The 16,117-nt window shown below is 44.5% G+C and overlaps 1 protein-coding gene across 3 annotated transcripts in view; it reads right to left on the reverse strand.

Moving 5' to 3' along the window:
• Window positions 1-257: 257 nt before the first annotated feature.
• The window catches only part of slc36a1 (solute carrier family 36 member 1), an 81,678-nt gene continuing 65,818 nt past the window's right edge, over window positions 258-16,117 (reverse strand). For all 3 annotated transcript variants that reach the window (XM_072512611.1, XM_072512609.1, XM_072512610.1), the window contains one exon: window positions 258-4,032. In XM_072512611.1, the coding sequence (XP_072368712.1) occupies window positions 3,764-4,032 (269 nt within the window). In that variant the 3' untranslated portion in view covers window positions 258-3,763. The remainder of the gene's footprint in view (window positions 4,033-16,117) is intronic.

Raw genomic sequence — 16,117 nt, forward strand, 5'->3', positions numbered from 1 at the left:
ACCTACAACCTTTAAAATCCTAAGATAGAAACCATCAGATCCTGGGCATTGAGAGTGCTATTATTCTTTTTCGGAATACTGTTTTCTTTAAGGAGCTCTAGTCCTTGATTCAACAATTTTCCTGATATGTCAGGCATATACTGAAACTAATTCGTTTTTCCAAAAAGCTGGCATGGACACAATGGGCAGAATGGCCCCCTTCTGCATTGTAAAATTCAATGAACAGAGATACCAATAAATACAAAAGCAGTCCAAAGTACTTCAGCTCAATTTTAATTAGCATTAAAAAGCAACAAATTTTAATTTGCACATTTATTATACATAAAAATTACAACATGACAGTCACTTAGAATAAGACAAACAAATGGACTAGTCAGTTGTTGCATGTATTACCCTGAGGATGCTGTATCAAGCTTACACCATGAGTTGCAGATCACAAATAAACCCCAGAATATACAAGTGCATTTTAACCCTTGAATTGGTTATTTAAACACCGCTAAATATTTGTCTAACAGACTGGCGAGTAAGGAGGGGGAAGGGAAGGTAAAGTGTGGATGAGGAAGAGGAAGGAGGAATGAAAGAATTTCCCACTATTTTGCTGTACAGCAACCTTCCTTCTCCCCTCCATCATAATCCATACACATATAAAAACAGGTTGATATTTGAATTCTAAAATCAATTCACTGGCATAAATACAATTTTAAAGTAACTGTTAATACTTTGATATTGTGCAAACCTGACCAGGAATTTTGTTCCGTCAAGGTATACATTCAGCATTGGCAGAAAGTGTTATTAACCAATGTAATCTGTCTAGCACACATACCGTACACATTTATGCACGTACACAGGCTAGTGTGCAATAAACTGCAACTATAACCATGATTTCTAATCCTGTATTTAGAACAGAAAATTGTACAATCTTTGCATCATGCAATTTCAACAGTCCAGCAGGTAACTTCCTATAAAATCTACTACAGTACTTTAAAAACAAAGTTTGCACATGTTAGTGGCAGACTGAGATCCCTTAAATGCAAACAGTTGGTGATTTACTTTTTGTGAGAAATAGGTCTGACAATGCTGGGAGCACAAGGCCATGTTCACTTTAGCACTAGCCAAAATAGATGGATTCTAACCATTTGTAAGGTGCTGATCGCGCCTTAAACATTAGTGGTATAGCACTTTAATGTCCCCAAATCCTCACAAGCCTCGTGCAGATTGGCATCTCCAACAATATAACTGAACTGCTTTTAAACCTCCTCTTTGACCACATTTTTCTGACATGCCCCATTATCTCCTTCTGGATCTCATTGTCAAATTTTGTCTGTTAACACGTCTGGGAATTACCTTAGAACAATTTACTACATCAAAAAGTGCTCTAGAAATGCAAGTTTTTGCTGAGTTGCACAACTGGTTTGGAAAGAATAACTAGAATAATTTGAATTAAGTCTCAAAGCCATAAAATCCCATTACAGTACAAGTTTAAAAGCAGCCTGCGACCTTTCTCAATTGTCAGTCTGAAGGGGGTGATCCCTCATTCCAAGTGCATATAACAGCCATTTATTTTTCCAACCTTCCAATTACTTTGGAGAAAAATCTTCCTAAACATTGATTATGCACCAGTTGTTCCACAATAATTAACATTTTTAGTGTTAGTTTAAAGCAAGCTTCCCTTTATTTTGGGCAGGATTTTCCAGCCTTTCCCGCTGGTGGGATCTTTGGTTCTCCGGCGGTGGCGAGCCAAACAAACGGCACAGATTTTGGCGGGACTGTTATCACCGGCAGCCAATGGCAAGCCGCATCTGCTGCCAGAAAACGCACCAGAGGGGGCTAGAAAATCCAAGCCGTTTTGTAGTTCTAGGCCCATAATTAAGTAACAAAATACCATAAAAACTGATTTTGTACAATGCATTATTTTATCGAAGATGAAAACCACTGGCTCAACTTAAAACAGCTAAATTACATATTGACCACAGTTGGCCCACAATAAACGTTCCTGAACAAATAGTGGGCAGTCTTACGCAGACGGGAGCCATCTGCAGAAAGAAACACTGTGGCACAATATATATAGCTATTTAGATTTAAAACCAGGTTTAACCAAGCTAACCATGATTAAATGTAGTGATGATGCCAACCCAATGCTGAAACCTTATTTCTCAATATGATACTATTTTGTAACAATGCTTTTTGCTTCTCTTTCAGTTAAAAATGTTAGTTCAGCCTAAAGTGCAAATAAAAGATTGCAGCACACTGTGTGCTGTACATAGTTTACACTCATTTCCACAAGCTTTTATAGCATTCATTAATGTAAATGTCCTCCTTCTGTACAATAATGCTCAAGTATACCTTGCAGTGCACCACCCATTTTCTAGCATCTTTTGTAAAAGTTACAAATTAATGCTAGGTTTGCCAAGCAGAACTAGGAAATATATTTAAAGTGACCTTACATACAATAAAATGGCACACCCATACCCAGTATGATATATACAGTGGATCTCAGAAGGTTAACAGCTCCCTATATTGTTAATCAAAAATGTTCCCTCTAAATTCTACAGTATATCTGATTACTCTAAAATAAAAAAATAAAATGAACTTTACTCATCTTGATTGCTATGTAGAAAAGGGACGGATTCACAAGCTTACAATAAATACATCACTACTCATCAAATTATTTTTTTATAAATATAAATTTTAGAGTACCCAATTCTTTTTTTTCTAATTAAGGGGCAATTTAGCATGGCCAATTCACCTACCCTGTACATCTTTGGGTTGTGGGGGTGAGAGCCACATAGACACGAGGAGAATGTGCAAACTCCACACGGACAGTGACCCGGAGCCGGTATCGAACCCAGGTCCTGGACGCTGTGAGGCAGCAGTGCTAAACTCTGCGCCACCGTGCTGCCCTCTACTCATCAAATTCAAAGAAAGCATTTTTTCAAAGTTTTCCATGATCTCGATCAGCAGGAGGTAGGGAAGGGAAAGGACAGACACTATTTTGGATCCAGTTTGGTACTGTGAATAGAATAACACAGTTTGGTCTGAATCAATTAATGGGGAAACATTACTGCTATAGTCTGAATCCAATTACTCTAAAACAAAGCCAAGAGGGTTTTGAACTCAGCCACAAATGCAAAGCAGGACAAAAGAAGTGACATCGAAGCTTCAGAATAGCCAACTTCTGAACCCGATTTAGTTGATTAGCTGTATATAAATCTCACCACATGGCACTTGAAAAATATTACATAAAAATGGTTGCATTGGGTATAAATCATTATTAAACCAAAAATGCAAAGTCACCACTGAAGATATGAGAATGTTGAAAGTAAATTTCCAGGTTAAGTTCAAACATGCAATTAAATGGTTTAAAAACACCCCCCCCCCCCACACACACAGCTGCCCCACAAAAAACAGACACTTAAGAACATCGACATCAGAACTTGGCTACACCTTCATTGACTAGCACCAGTGATTTAACTCCCGGCTCAGCTGTGAACTTTAAAACACCTGCAGGCTCCATCGAGAATTCAATAACCATCATAGAAATTTCCAAATATAAACATCCATCATTAAAACAAAGTAGGAAAATAAAGCTACATACATTTCACCCGAAACAACCTCTGTCCTTGCAGTGAAAACAAAGTTTTGTGCGGACTGTTGCTTATTAATCTGTACAGAACGCAGGACAGTAAAGTGCTTTGGGGAAAGAAAAAAAAAATGACAAGCAAAACCAAATGACTTTGGACACTATACAAAGAAGCAAGCAAAACTAACTGGGATGACTAGCAGTAATATTGGCCACAGAAATTGTTTGAGACACTAGTTCTTCAATGGACACATAGGTCCCTGCCACAAAACCCACAAAGCCCACCACACTGATCAAGATGTTTTTGGCAATCCACCACCGGCTCATCCCCTCACCATAGTAGGTGGCAATGTCAAGAAGCGGGGGGATGATCAATGCTAGAGTGCTGCTGCTTATGGACCCAACTAGTGTGATCACAATTTCCAGACGTGGGATCAGGATAGCCAAGGCACCTGTAAAAAAAAAATAAAAAAAATTGTAAAAGAATAAAAGCAAACAAAATGAATGAACATCATATAGAACCTAATTGCATTCCAAACCGCTATCATCTAGAAGGACAAGGTTAGTAGACATTTGGGAACCACTATCTGGAAGTTCCCGCCCAAACCACACAAACAGTCTGACTTTGAAATATTTGGATTTGTTTATTGTCATATGTACCGAGATACAGTGAAAAGTATTTTTCTGAGAGCAGTTCAAACAGATCATTAAGTACATGAAAATGAAATAAAAAGAAAATACATAATAGGGCAACACAAGGTAGTAATAATGTTAGTGTTAGAATTAAATTTTAAAAGATTAGCACGATTATATGTAAAAAGAGGATCTGTATGGGAGAGCTTGCAGAGTCACCATGCTCCTGCGCCATCTTGCTTTTATTTTGGCCGTTGCTTCACTGTTGCTGGGTCAGATTCCTGGAACTCCCCCCTAGCAGCACCGTGGGTGTACCCATACTACATGGACTGCAGCGGTTCAAGGAGGCAGGCACCACCCACCTTCTCAAGGGCAATTAGGGATGGGCAATAAATTCTCGCCTAGCCAGCGATGCCCAAATCAGAGGAATTGTTTTTTAAATCCCAAAGCACTTTGCGGCTAAATGATTATATTTGAAGTACTAGTCAGTTATATGGGCAAAACCAGCCAATTTGGACAATGTGGTGCCACCAAAATAAATGACAAGTGAACCTGTTTGTTGAGAGCTGAACGTTGGACACCAGGAGAACAATTCTGCTCTTCAGATAGTTATAGAATGTCTCAGAATAATTTTAACAGGGAGATGGGGCCTTTGTTTAACATCTCATTTGTAACAATTAACCTGAAGTATCACAGCTCTCCTTCAACACCGATTGTCACCCATGTCATGTGCTCAAGTCTTAAGAATGGGAGTTGAGCTCATGATCAAAGACAAAAAGATTGCAACTGTGCCAAACGAAGTCCGGTAGTTCCATAACATTTTATAAAAAAACACACTTGGAACCATCAACTTAAATTACAATAGATAACAGTGGAGCTCCTTGACTTCACCGTCAATCTTCCTGTTGCAGATACATCAGTCCACAAGTTTTAGTCAGAGTGACCAATGGACAATCCTTGTGGAGAAAAAAGGCTCCTTTGAGGCGACCCACCGTCATATACCATTGTGCAAAACAGAATAGATTAAGATCAGTTCCAGCATCTCAAAACTGGGCATCTAAAGCTGCTGTGAGCATCATCAGCAGAAATGCATTCAACTAAAATGTGTAACTTAATGGGCCAGTAATATTGCCATCCAGGGGACTAACCCTGTTTCAATAAGGAGTGCATGACAGCACCAGGCATATCCACGAGTTGCCAAAGACTATGTGCATGCTAAATAGCAGAAGGGAAATGTTACAGATAAGTAATCCCAAAACCAACAGATCAGATTAAAGCTTTGTAGTCCTGCCACCGGTAGAATGAAGCTCCACACACATCTTCATCCTGAAATGAAAGCAAAATACTTCTGGAGATGTGAAATAAAAACAGAATGCTGGAAAGATTCATTAGATCTGGCAGCATCTGTGGAGAGAGAAACAGAAACCGAAGAGGAGCACCATTGGACTCAAAATGTTTTTTCTCTCTACAATAGTGCCAGACCTGCTGAGATTTTCCAACAATTTTTTCATCCTCAACGATGGGGAGCCTTGCACGTCAGTACAAAAGACAAAGATGAAGCATTTGCAACCATTTTCAGCCAGAAGTATTGAGTGGATGATCCATTGGAGATGCCAGTCTTCAGACTATTCAATTCACTGCACATGGTATCAAGCTGAAGGCACGGGATATAGCAGAATACGGGAACTGAAAGTCTTGATGGAACTGCTTACAAATTGTGGTAGTATAGAACTAGCCGCACCCCTAGCCAAGCTGTTCCAGTATAACTACAACACTGACATGTGGAAAGTTACCCAGTTATGTTCTGTCCACAAACAAATTAAGCAATTACCGCTCCAACACCGCACACATAATTAACAGCCAAGTGACGAAAGTGTCACAGACAGTGTGACCAAACAGCACTTATTCAACAATAGCTTGCTCACCAACCCTTAGTTTGGGTTCTGCCAGCGCCATTCAGCTCCAGGCCTTATTACAGCCTTGGTCCAAATGTGCATCATCGAGTTGAATTCCAAAGATGAGTAGAAAGAAGCTACACTTGATACAAGACAGCATTTGACTGAGGAGTGCAAGCATAATTGAAGTCAACGTGAACCTGGATAAACTTTCCACAGCTGAATTAACACCCAGCACAAAGGAAGGTGACTGTTGGCAGCCAATCATCTCAGCCACAGGACATTGCTGCAGGAGTTCCTCAGGATACTATCCTCGGCCCAATCACCTTCAGCTGTTTTTCAATGACCTCACCTCCATCAGAAGGTCAGACGTGGGCTGCTCGCTTATGATTGAACACGAAGAATATCATTCGAAGTTGGTCAGATTCTGAAGCAGGCCTGTGTGTTTGCAGCGAGACCTGGACAACATTTAGGCTTCTGCTGATAAGTGGCAGGTAACATTTGCACCAAACAAGTGCCAGACAATGGCCATCTCCCTCGACATTCATCAATTGTATTGCCATTACTGAAACCTTAAACATTCTTAGGGCTACCATTGACCAGACAGAAGCTTACTGGGAAGGTTGTCTTATGAGAAAGTTTGGACAGGCTCGGCTTGCTGCTGGAGTTTAAAAGTGTAAGCGGTGACTTGATTGAAACAGATGAAATCCTGATGGGTCTTGACAAAGAGAATTTGAAGAGGATGTTTCCACTTGTAGGAGAATTTAGAACTAAGGGGTTAATAAGGGGGTCACACAATTAAGACAGATGAGGAGAATTTTTCCTGAGGACAGTGTGTCTTTGGAACCCTTTTCCTCAAAAAGCAGTGGAGTCAGTCGTTGGATATTCTTAAGGCAGAGCAGGCTGGATTCTTGGCAAGTGGGTGAAAGGTTATCAGGAAGGGTAGGAATGTGAAGTTGAGCTTACAATCAGATCAGCTGTGATCTTATTAAATGGTGGAGCAGACTTGGCATGTCAAGTGGCTTACTCCTGCTCCCAATTTGTATGTTCATATGTATGTTAACTGGACTAGCCATGTAATGTGATTGCAAGAGCAGATCAGAGGCTGCAAATTCTCTGCTGAGTAACATGCCTCTCGATTCCCCAAAGCTTGTCCACTTGTACAAGTCATAAGTGTGATGGAATACACAAGTTCTCCTCCAAGTCACATCATCCACATGTGGAACTATAACGTAGTTTCTTTATTTAGCTGGATCAAAACCCGGCAACCCCTTCTCAATAGCACTGTGGATGCACCTGCCCCACATGACTGCAGCAGTTCAAGAGCAATTATAGTTCAACCTTAGATATTGGCCTGTCAGCAACACTCCTATCGTGTGAATGCATGAAAACTTTAAATTTGTATCAGTTCCTCTTTTCTGTCAATCCATATAATCCCTACAGTGCAGAAGGGGGCCATTTGGTCCACCGAGTCTGTACCAATCCTCTGAAAGAGTACACTACATAGGCCCAGTCCTCCATCCTATCCCTGTATCTCCACCTAACCTATACATCTTTGGACACTAAGGGGCAATTTAGCATGGCCAATCCACCTAACCTGCACATCTTTGGACTGTGGGAGGAAACCGAAGCACCCGGAGGAAACCCCAGCAGACACGGGGAGAACGCGCAAAATCCAAGATATTCACATCATCATCATTGCCTATTTCTGCTTAACATCACCTACTTAGCAGAGTTCCTTCCCTGAAGGACTTTAATAAACTAGATGGGAGTTTATTTGACTTTTAATTCCAGGTGTTTTCAAACCAGGTCCCCAGAGCATTACCGTGAGTCTCTGGCTTACTAGCTCAAGGACAACACCACTACACCACCACCTCCCCCTGCACCACCACATTTAGTCTTTGGATACATTTTCAGCCAAACCTCTGGATTTCGAGCAAGTTCAAACATATACACCAATCTCCTATGTAACCCAAGTGCACATTGTGGTCAATCCTTTTGTAAAGAAAGGGATAACCATTGCAGGTATTTGAAAATTCTTATTTGTTTTCAGATTCCACCATGGCCTCGTTCCTCCCTAATTCTGTAATTCCCCCGACCTTACAACATTCAACAATTTCAGCATCCCTTCAATTCTGATCTCTTCTGTATCCCGGATTTTCACTGTTCCACTGCCAGTGGTCGTGCTTTTAACTGCCTAGGCTCTAAACTCTGGAACTCCCTCTGTAAATCTCTCTGTCTCACTTTCCACTTTTAAGATACTCCTTAAAAACCTACATCTTTGACCAATCTATTGGTCATCTGTCCTACTATCTTGCATGGCTTAGTGTCAAAGGTTTGTTTGAAAACCACTCCTGCGAATTGCTTTTTGCCCTTTTACTTGGTTAAATATGCAACATAAATGCAAGTTTTTATAGTTGAAGTCACTGCTATTAATTTCCCTCGCAGTCTGTGCAGTGAAGGTGCTCCCATTGTGGGAGAAAGGGTTAGCCTTTAGCCATTACTTCTGAATAGAAGTATGATTCTAATTGAAAATAGTAACCATTCATGTTTTGAAGTGAGGTTAATCCTATAGCAATAGTCAGTTTCACATGCTGTCTGAGTAATATGGCAACTTCAAATATGATAAAATTATGGTTCCTGGGTTTCAGGGAGATATAATCAATCATTGATAGCAGCTGAGGACAACAGGTACCTCCACAAATGGAAATATCTGGACAGAGTTTCTGCAGAATAGGAACATTTTGATTGATTCTTTAATATGAATGCTGTAATATTCAATGCTAAATAGAACTGAAAGGATTCAACTTGCTGCAATAGCAATTATAAGCAACAAGAATAGAATTATTGATCAGGTAACAAAATAAGGGAGTTATGACATTATTAGCCATAATGTGACTCACTTGCAGCATTTATGTCTGAGGCAGAACGCTGTCAAGTCCCACTTCAGACTCTTTCACAGCAGAAAGCACTTAGCTGCCTTGATGTGGTGAAGAACTGCCAATCATAGCAGAGTGTTTATAAATATTGTGGTCAACATCAAAGCAGGGTACTGAGGGGCATTCAAACATGAAGGGAAAGATAAATAAACAATCCACCACACTGTCACTGGAGCTATAAAACTATCAATCATTAGCGATGCAATGCATCACTGTGTGAAATTTAATGGAAGATTTGCATTTCAAAGGTTGTCAAGTGATTTGAAGCCGACCTCCGGTAACGATGATGTGCTGAGTGGACGCACATCGGGCAGTTCTTCTCCCAACTAGAACCAAAAAAGTTACTTTTAGAAGAATTTGGCCTGAAAAACCAACGGAAAATAGCCTCAACTAAGAAGAAGAAATAATGGAGAAGAAGATGCCGGCGAACGGAAGCTCAAGGGGCCGACGAGAGGGCAGAAGTGGCGGAAACCAGCAGGCGGTCGAGCCGGTGGGCCCATGAGGTGAGGTGGAAGCCCCGGCCGCCCAAGAGCGGGGAAGAACGGTGACCCGAGCACTGGCACCGACACCAGCCTCCCTCTCCACCAGGGGACGGCTCTTCCTAAAAAAGGAGCTGGCCGCCATGAAGGAGGCAATAAAAACTGAGATTCAGGTGGCAGTGACGGAGGCGATGGTCTCTCTCCAACGCACGATGGTCTGGGGAATAAAGTTGAGGCGCCGGAAAAGACAATCCAGGACCTCGATGGACAAGAGCGACAGGATTATTGCTCTGGAGGCAGGGGTGAAAAGGTTGGTGGCGACCCAGGGGAGTTTGAAGGGAAAGGTCAAGGACCACGAAACAGGTCCCGGCGGCAGAACGTATGAATTGTGAGCCTGCCGGAAGGCATCGGGAGCAGAGACCCGACGGACTATATTGCTCAAATGCTGGGCAACCTAGTTGGGAGACAGTTTCCCCAACCACCCCCCAGAACTGTACAGGCACACAGGTCGCTCAGACTGAATCCCAAAGCAGGGAAGCAGCCAAGAGCGATTACAGCGGTACCAAGATCGGGAAAGGATCCTGCGGTGGGCCAGGCAAACGATGGAAAGCTTGTGGAAAGGATACAGAATCCGGGTCTACCAGGACATTGGGGCAGACCTGGCAAAGAAAAGGGCTGAATTTAGCAAGGCAAAGTCGGTGCTCTACAAAAGTGGGGTGCGATTCAGCATGTTATTCCCAGCCAGCCTCTGGGTCAGGTACCAGAGAAAAGAACACTACTTCAATACCCCTACAGAAACAAACAATTTTGTGCGGACTAACAGCCTGGACTGAGAACAAGCACGGCAGCGATGAAGGCGTGCCAGGGGAGGATCGCTGAAAAAAGATAGAACCAGAGACTGATAGTCTTGGTACTGTGTTTGCGCGGGACTGTACTGCCTTGTTCTGAACAGAAATACCAGGTACAGGAGTGAGGACAGGGAAAGCAGGTGACGGGGCGGAGAGGGGATTACAAGCAGTCAGAGAACACAGGTAAAGGGCTAGACCAGCCCCTGGGAGGGGAGCCACCGTACTATCAGGACAGGAAGACAGGCAGTAAGGGAGGCCGCAGCGTGCCTCACAGCGAAGAGGGAGCATCTGGCCCGGGGGGGGGGGGGAGAGAGAGAGAGAGAGAGAGAGAGAGAGAGAGAGAGAGAGAGAGAGAGAGAGAGAGAGAGAGAGAGAGAGAGAGAGAGAGACAGCGGCAGAGGGGGAGCAGAGATCATACAGGGCAGAGATCGGAGAAAAAGGTAACCGGAATGGCTTTCGCAGACAGGGAGCAGGCCAAGGAAACAAGATGGCGCCGCAAGCAACCACTTTGGAGGGCCCCTAAACAAAGGGAAATCCCGGAGTGCAGGGGCACACCACATGGCGTTCACAAAGTTGGCAGCCATGTTGGGTACCGCCTGGACAAAAAACCCCGGAGCGCAGGGGCACGACCTCATGGTGAAAACGGTGACCGTGGCCATTTTGGAAGGCTCCTTAACAAAGGGAAACCCCAGAGCACAGGGGTGCGTCCACCAAGTAAGTATGGTTGATCCCGCAGGAACGGGGGGTCAGAAGCCCCCCCACCAGGATAGTCATCTGGAATGTAAGGGGACTTCATGTCCCGGTGAAAAGATCCAGAGTCTTCGTCCAGTTAAGAAGCCTGAAGGCCGACATAAGCTTCCTGCAGAAGACACACCCGAGGGAAAAAAGACAGAGTGCTGGTAAAAAAGAACTGGGTGGGACAGACGTACCATTTATGCTACAGGGAGAGGGCTTGGGGAGTAGCCATACTGATTAGTAAGAGGACGAGGTTTACGGAGACCAGGACGGTTATGGACCAAGGGGGATGGTACGTCATGGTTGGCGGTGTCCTCGACATGGCACCGGTGGTTCTGGTAGATGTGTACGCGCTCAACTGGGACGACACTGACTTTATAAAGAAGGGCATGGCAGAAATCTCTGACATTGACACACACCGACTGATTATGGGGAGGGGGGGGCAACTTTAACTGTGTGTAGTACCCGCTGATCGACCGATTGATCCCCCAAACAATTAAAAAGACAGACATGACTAGGGAACTGGGAACATTCATGGAACAGATGAAGGTGGTGGACCCATGGAGGTTCCTGCATCCCAGCGAGGGGAATTCTTCTTCTTCTTACCGGTCCACAAGGTATACACCAGGATCAGCTTCTTTGCAGTGGGGAAATCGGTACTTCCAGGAATAGTAGGAGCGGAATACTTCACGATAGTCATCTCCGACCACGTTCCACACTACATGGATGTGAGGTTGGAGACGGGTCGTGCCCAATGCCCCACAAGGAGGTTGGATATGGAACTCTTGGCCACCAAGGCCTTCTGCCAGAAAACATCACAGGCCATAGGCGACTATGAGGCTAACAACCGGAATGGGGAAGTCTCACCTTCCACGTTCTGGGTGGCACTCAAGGCCGTGATTAGGGGGGAAATTATAGCCTACAAGGCTTGCAGAAACAAGGAAGAGAGGGGGGCCAGGCAACAGCGGATTGACTCCAAGTTGGAGGTCACAGAAAGTACTCTGAGGCCCTGACTGTAGAGCTTCTGGCAGAGAGGAAAAAGCTACAGATGGACTCCAACATGCTATTCACTAGGAAAGCAGCACACCAACTCCGCCAGACACGGGGGACCTTCTACGAGCACGGAGACATGGTTGGTCGCCTACTGGCCCACTGAGAAAGCAGGCAGCCACGAGGGAAATGGTGCAGGTAAAAGACAGCAGAGACAGACTGGTAACGGAACCAAAAGAAGTCAACCAGGCATTCATAGATTATCATAGAATTTACAGTGCAGGAGGCCATTCGGCCCATCGGGTCCGCACCGGCTCTTGGAAAGAGCACCCTACCCAAGGTCAATACCTCCACCCTATCCCCATAACCCAGCAACCCCACCCAACTCCAAGGGCAATTTTGGACACCAAGGGCAATTTATCATGGCCAATCCACCTAACCTGCACATCTTTGGACTGTGGGAGGAAACCGGAGCACCCGGAGGAAACCCACGCACACACGGGGAGGATGTGCAGACTCCGCACAGACAGCGACCCAAGCCGGAATCAAACCTGGGACCCTGGAGCTGTGAAGCAATTGTGCTATCCACAATGCTACCGTGCTGCCCACAATGCTACCGTGACCTTCTACCGAGGGCTGTTCACCTCAGATTCCCCCCGACGGGGATGTGGGGTTTAAACAGTTCCTCGACGGACTGGACATGCAAGTTGTGAGGAGAACTGGCGGGGGGGGGGGGGGGGGGGGGGGGGAGAACTGGAAGCACCAACAGATCTGGGAGAGTCATGGAGAGCATCAGCTCCATGCAGGCAGGGAAGGCACCGGGAACCCTTCGTCTCTAAAAATTTTGTTCCGGCCCTGACCCCACATTTAAGGGACATGTACGCAGACTCGCCTGTGAGGGGCACCCTGCCTCCTACAATAACACAGGCCACGATATCATTGACACACAAAAAAGACAAAGACCCGACGGAATGCGGCTCGTACAGATCCATTTCACTGCTGAATGTAGACGCAAAGATACTCGCGAAGGTCCTGGCCAATAGGCTGGGGAACTGCATACCAGAGGTGATCGCAGAGGACCAGGCGGGCTTTGTCATGGATAGGCAGCTTACTGCGAACATCAGGCGGCTGATGAATGTAATAATGACACCGCCCCCCCCCCCCCACCCCCTGGGGAGAGAACACCAGAGGTGATCATCTCCCTGGATGCAGAAAAGGCCCTCGACAGAGTCCAATGGAAGTACCTCTTCGAAGTACTGACGCGGTTTGGGCTAGGGGCAGGATTCACCTGGGTGAAAATCCTGTATAACGCCCCCAAGGCGAGCATTCAAACCAACACCACCAGCTCTGAATACTTCCAGCTGCACAGAGGCACTCGGCAGGCAGGCCCACTGTCCCTGCATCTGTTTGCAATGAGCAATTGAACCCCTGGCGATCGCTCTGCAAAACGCAAAAAGCTGGAAGGGCATCCATAGGCAGAGAGCACAGAGTCTCACTCCATGCGGATGACCTGTCCTGAGAACAATCATGCAGCCCCTGAAAGAGTTTGGAACCTTCTCAGGTTATAAACTTAACCTGGGCTAGAGCGAAGCATTCCCGGTGAATCCAAACGAGGGAGGAACAGAGCTGGAGGGACTCCCATTCAAATTAGTCCAAAATAAATTCTGCTACCTGGGGATCCAAATAGCCCTGGACTGGACACAGATCCATCAGTGGGAATCTGACCAGCCTTGCAGAGGAATTTTAAAAAGACCGACAGAGATGGGACACGCTCCTGCTCTCTCTGGCAGGGAGAGTGCAGACCTTCAAATGGTTAGTGCCTCCTTCTTTTCGACTTACCCAGAAGCAGAAACATCCTTTTCACATCCATCTTGTCAATCCCCTTAGGATGTTATATACTTCAATCAAGTCATCCCTCACTCTGCTAAACTCCAGTGAAAACAAGCCCAGTCTGAACTTCTGCCAACAAGTCAACCTGCTCATTTCAGATATCAATCTAGTAAACCTCATTTGATGCATTTACATCCTTCCTTAAAGAACAAAACTGCACTCAGCATTCGAGATGTGGTCTCACCAATGCCCTGTATATGAGCCTCTGCCCATTTTACTTCACTTCATCCAAACATATTTTTCTAGCCCTTTCTCTCTCAGGTACTTGCTAATTTGGCCTCCCCTTAAATGTATGCATGATATTCTCCTCAATTACGAGTTCCACACCCTCATCATTGCGTAAAGAATGCCGAACTGTAATTGATATATTGAAAAGAACTAAAGAAAAGAGGTACTCTCTTTAAACAAAGCAATATTTAACTTTGTATAGCTACATGGAAATAAGTTTCCAAATGGATGTTTTTTCACTCAGTGAAAATGTTAAATGGTATATTGCTGGCAACTGTCCCCAGAAATCAAATACCATGGATACTGAAAAAAATTACTTGGTAGCTTAACTCCTGGCAGGTTTGAGACCTTAATACAAATTTACCAAATCACAGTAGGACTGGCAACACCTGCTCACTGGAAAGTCGAAATATTTACATGTCTTTCTTGCACAAATATCAAAAAAGATTAAATACCAGAGCTCTTCTGCAGTTTGAGTCCAGCTTTCTTTTGTTTTTAGCTAAAACCTATGTGATTTATCACCCACCCAACCTTCTTAAATGGCTGCCTTTAGTTCTTTTACCCTTTTGGAAGACTCCTTGTTGTTCAAGTGTGTCCAAACTGTAAATGAATTAATCATCATCTTCGGGTTCTCTCGTGACCCAAGAACCCAATCTGGGATTGGCACAAGCATCCTCTGAATTGAGAATCCATGTTGTGTTGTTTGGGAAGTTTGTGCTTGCCTCCACATAGGGCAATTGGATGAAATGTTTTTCCAAGAGAAGCGGTCTGCAATGCTGAAGTTTGTAAGGCTTAAATGTCCTTGTATCATTTGTATGGACCACCTTGATGTTGTTTCTCCTGGGACAGTGCCCCATAGAAGATTTAAGACCATAAGATATAGGAGCAAAATTAGACCACTTGGCCCATCGGGTCTGCTCCGCCATTCAATCATGGCCTATGTTTTTCTCATCCCCATTCTCCTGCCTTCTCCCCATAACCTCTGATCCCCTTATTAATCAAAAACCTATCTATCTCTGTCTTAAAGACACTCCGTGATTTGGCCTCCACAGCCTTCTGCGGTAAAGAGTTCCACAGATTCACCACCCTCTGGCTGAAGAAATTCCTCATCATCTCTGTTTTAAAGGATCGTCCCTTCTAGTTTTTCCTACAAGTGAAACATCCTCTCCATGTCCACTCTATCTAGGCCTCGCAGTATCCTGTAAGTTTCAATAAGATCCCCCCCTCATTCTTCAAAACTCCAAAGAGTACAGACCCAGAGTCCTCAACCGTTCCTCCTATGACTAAGCTCTTCATTCCAGGGATCATTCTTGTGAACCTCCCCTGGACCCTTTCCAAGACCAGCATATCCTCCCTGAGATATGGAGCCCCAAACTGTTCACAATACTCCAAATGGGGTCGGACCTGAGCCTTATATTGCCTCAGAAGTACATCCCTGGTCTTGTATTTTAGCCCTCTCGACATGAATGCTAACATTGCATTTGCCTTCCTAACTGCTGACTGATCCTGCATGTTAACCTTAGGTTAACCATTTGCTTGTGGACTATGTAGTCACCCATGTGGGAGACATTTCCTAACCATTATAGTTCAATTTTCCAGAGGGTGTTTCTCAGTGCTGTTGCTTCCAGCACGATGAAGGACCTCGTCTTTGTCTTACCAATGAATTCTTTGAAGCTCAGTTGTCTTTGGTGGAAGCATTACAGAGCTTGATAGCAGACCCAGAATTTGGCACCATAAATGAAATGAAAATGAAAATCACTTATTGTCACAAGTAGGCTTCAATGAAGTTACTGTGAAAAGCCCCTAGTCGCCACATTCCGGCGCCTGTTCGGGGAGGCTGGTACAGGAATTGAACCGTGCTGCTGGCCTGCCTTCGTCTGCTTTAAAAGCCAGCTATTTA

Source organism: Scyliorhinus torazame, chromosome 7, assembly GCF_047496885.1.
Source record: "Scyliorhinus torazame isolate Kashiwa2021f chromosome 7, sScyTor2.1, whole genome shotgun sequence".
In the NCBI taxonomy this organism is placed as follows: Eukaryota; Metazoa; Chordata; class Chondrichthyes; order Carcharhiniformes; family Scyliorhinidae; genus Scyliorhinus; species Scyliorhinus torazame.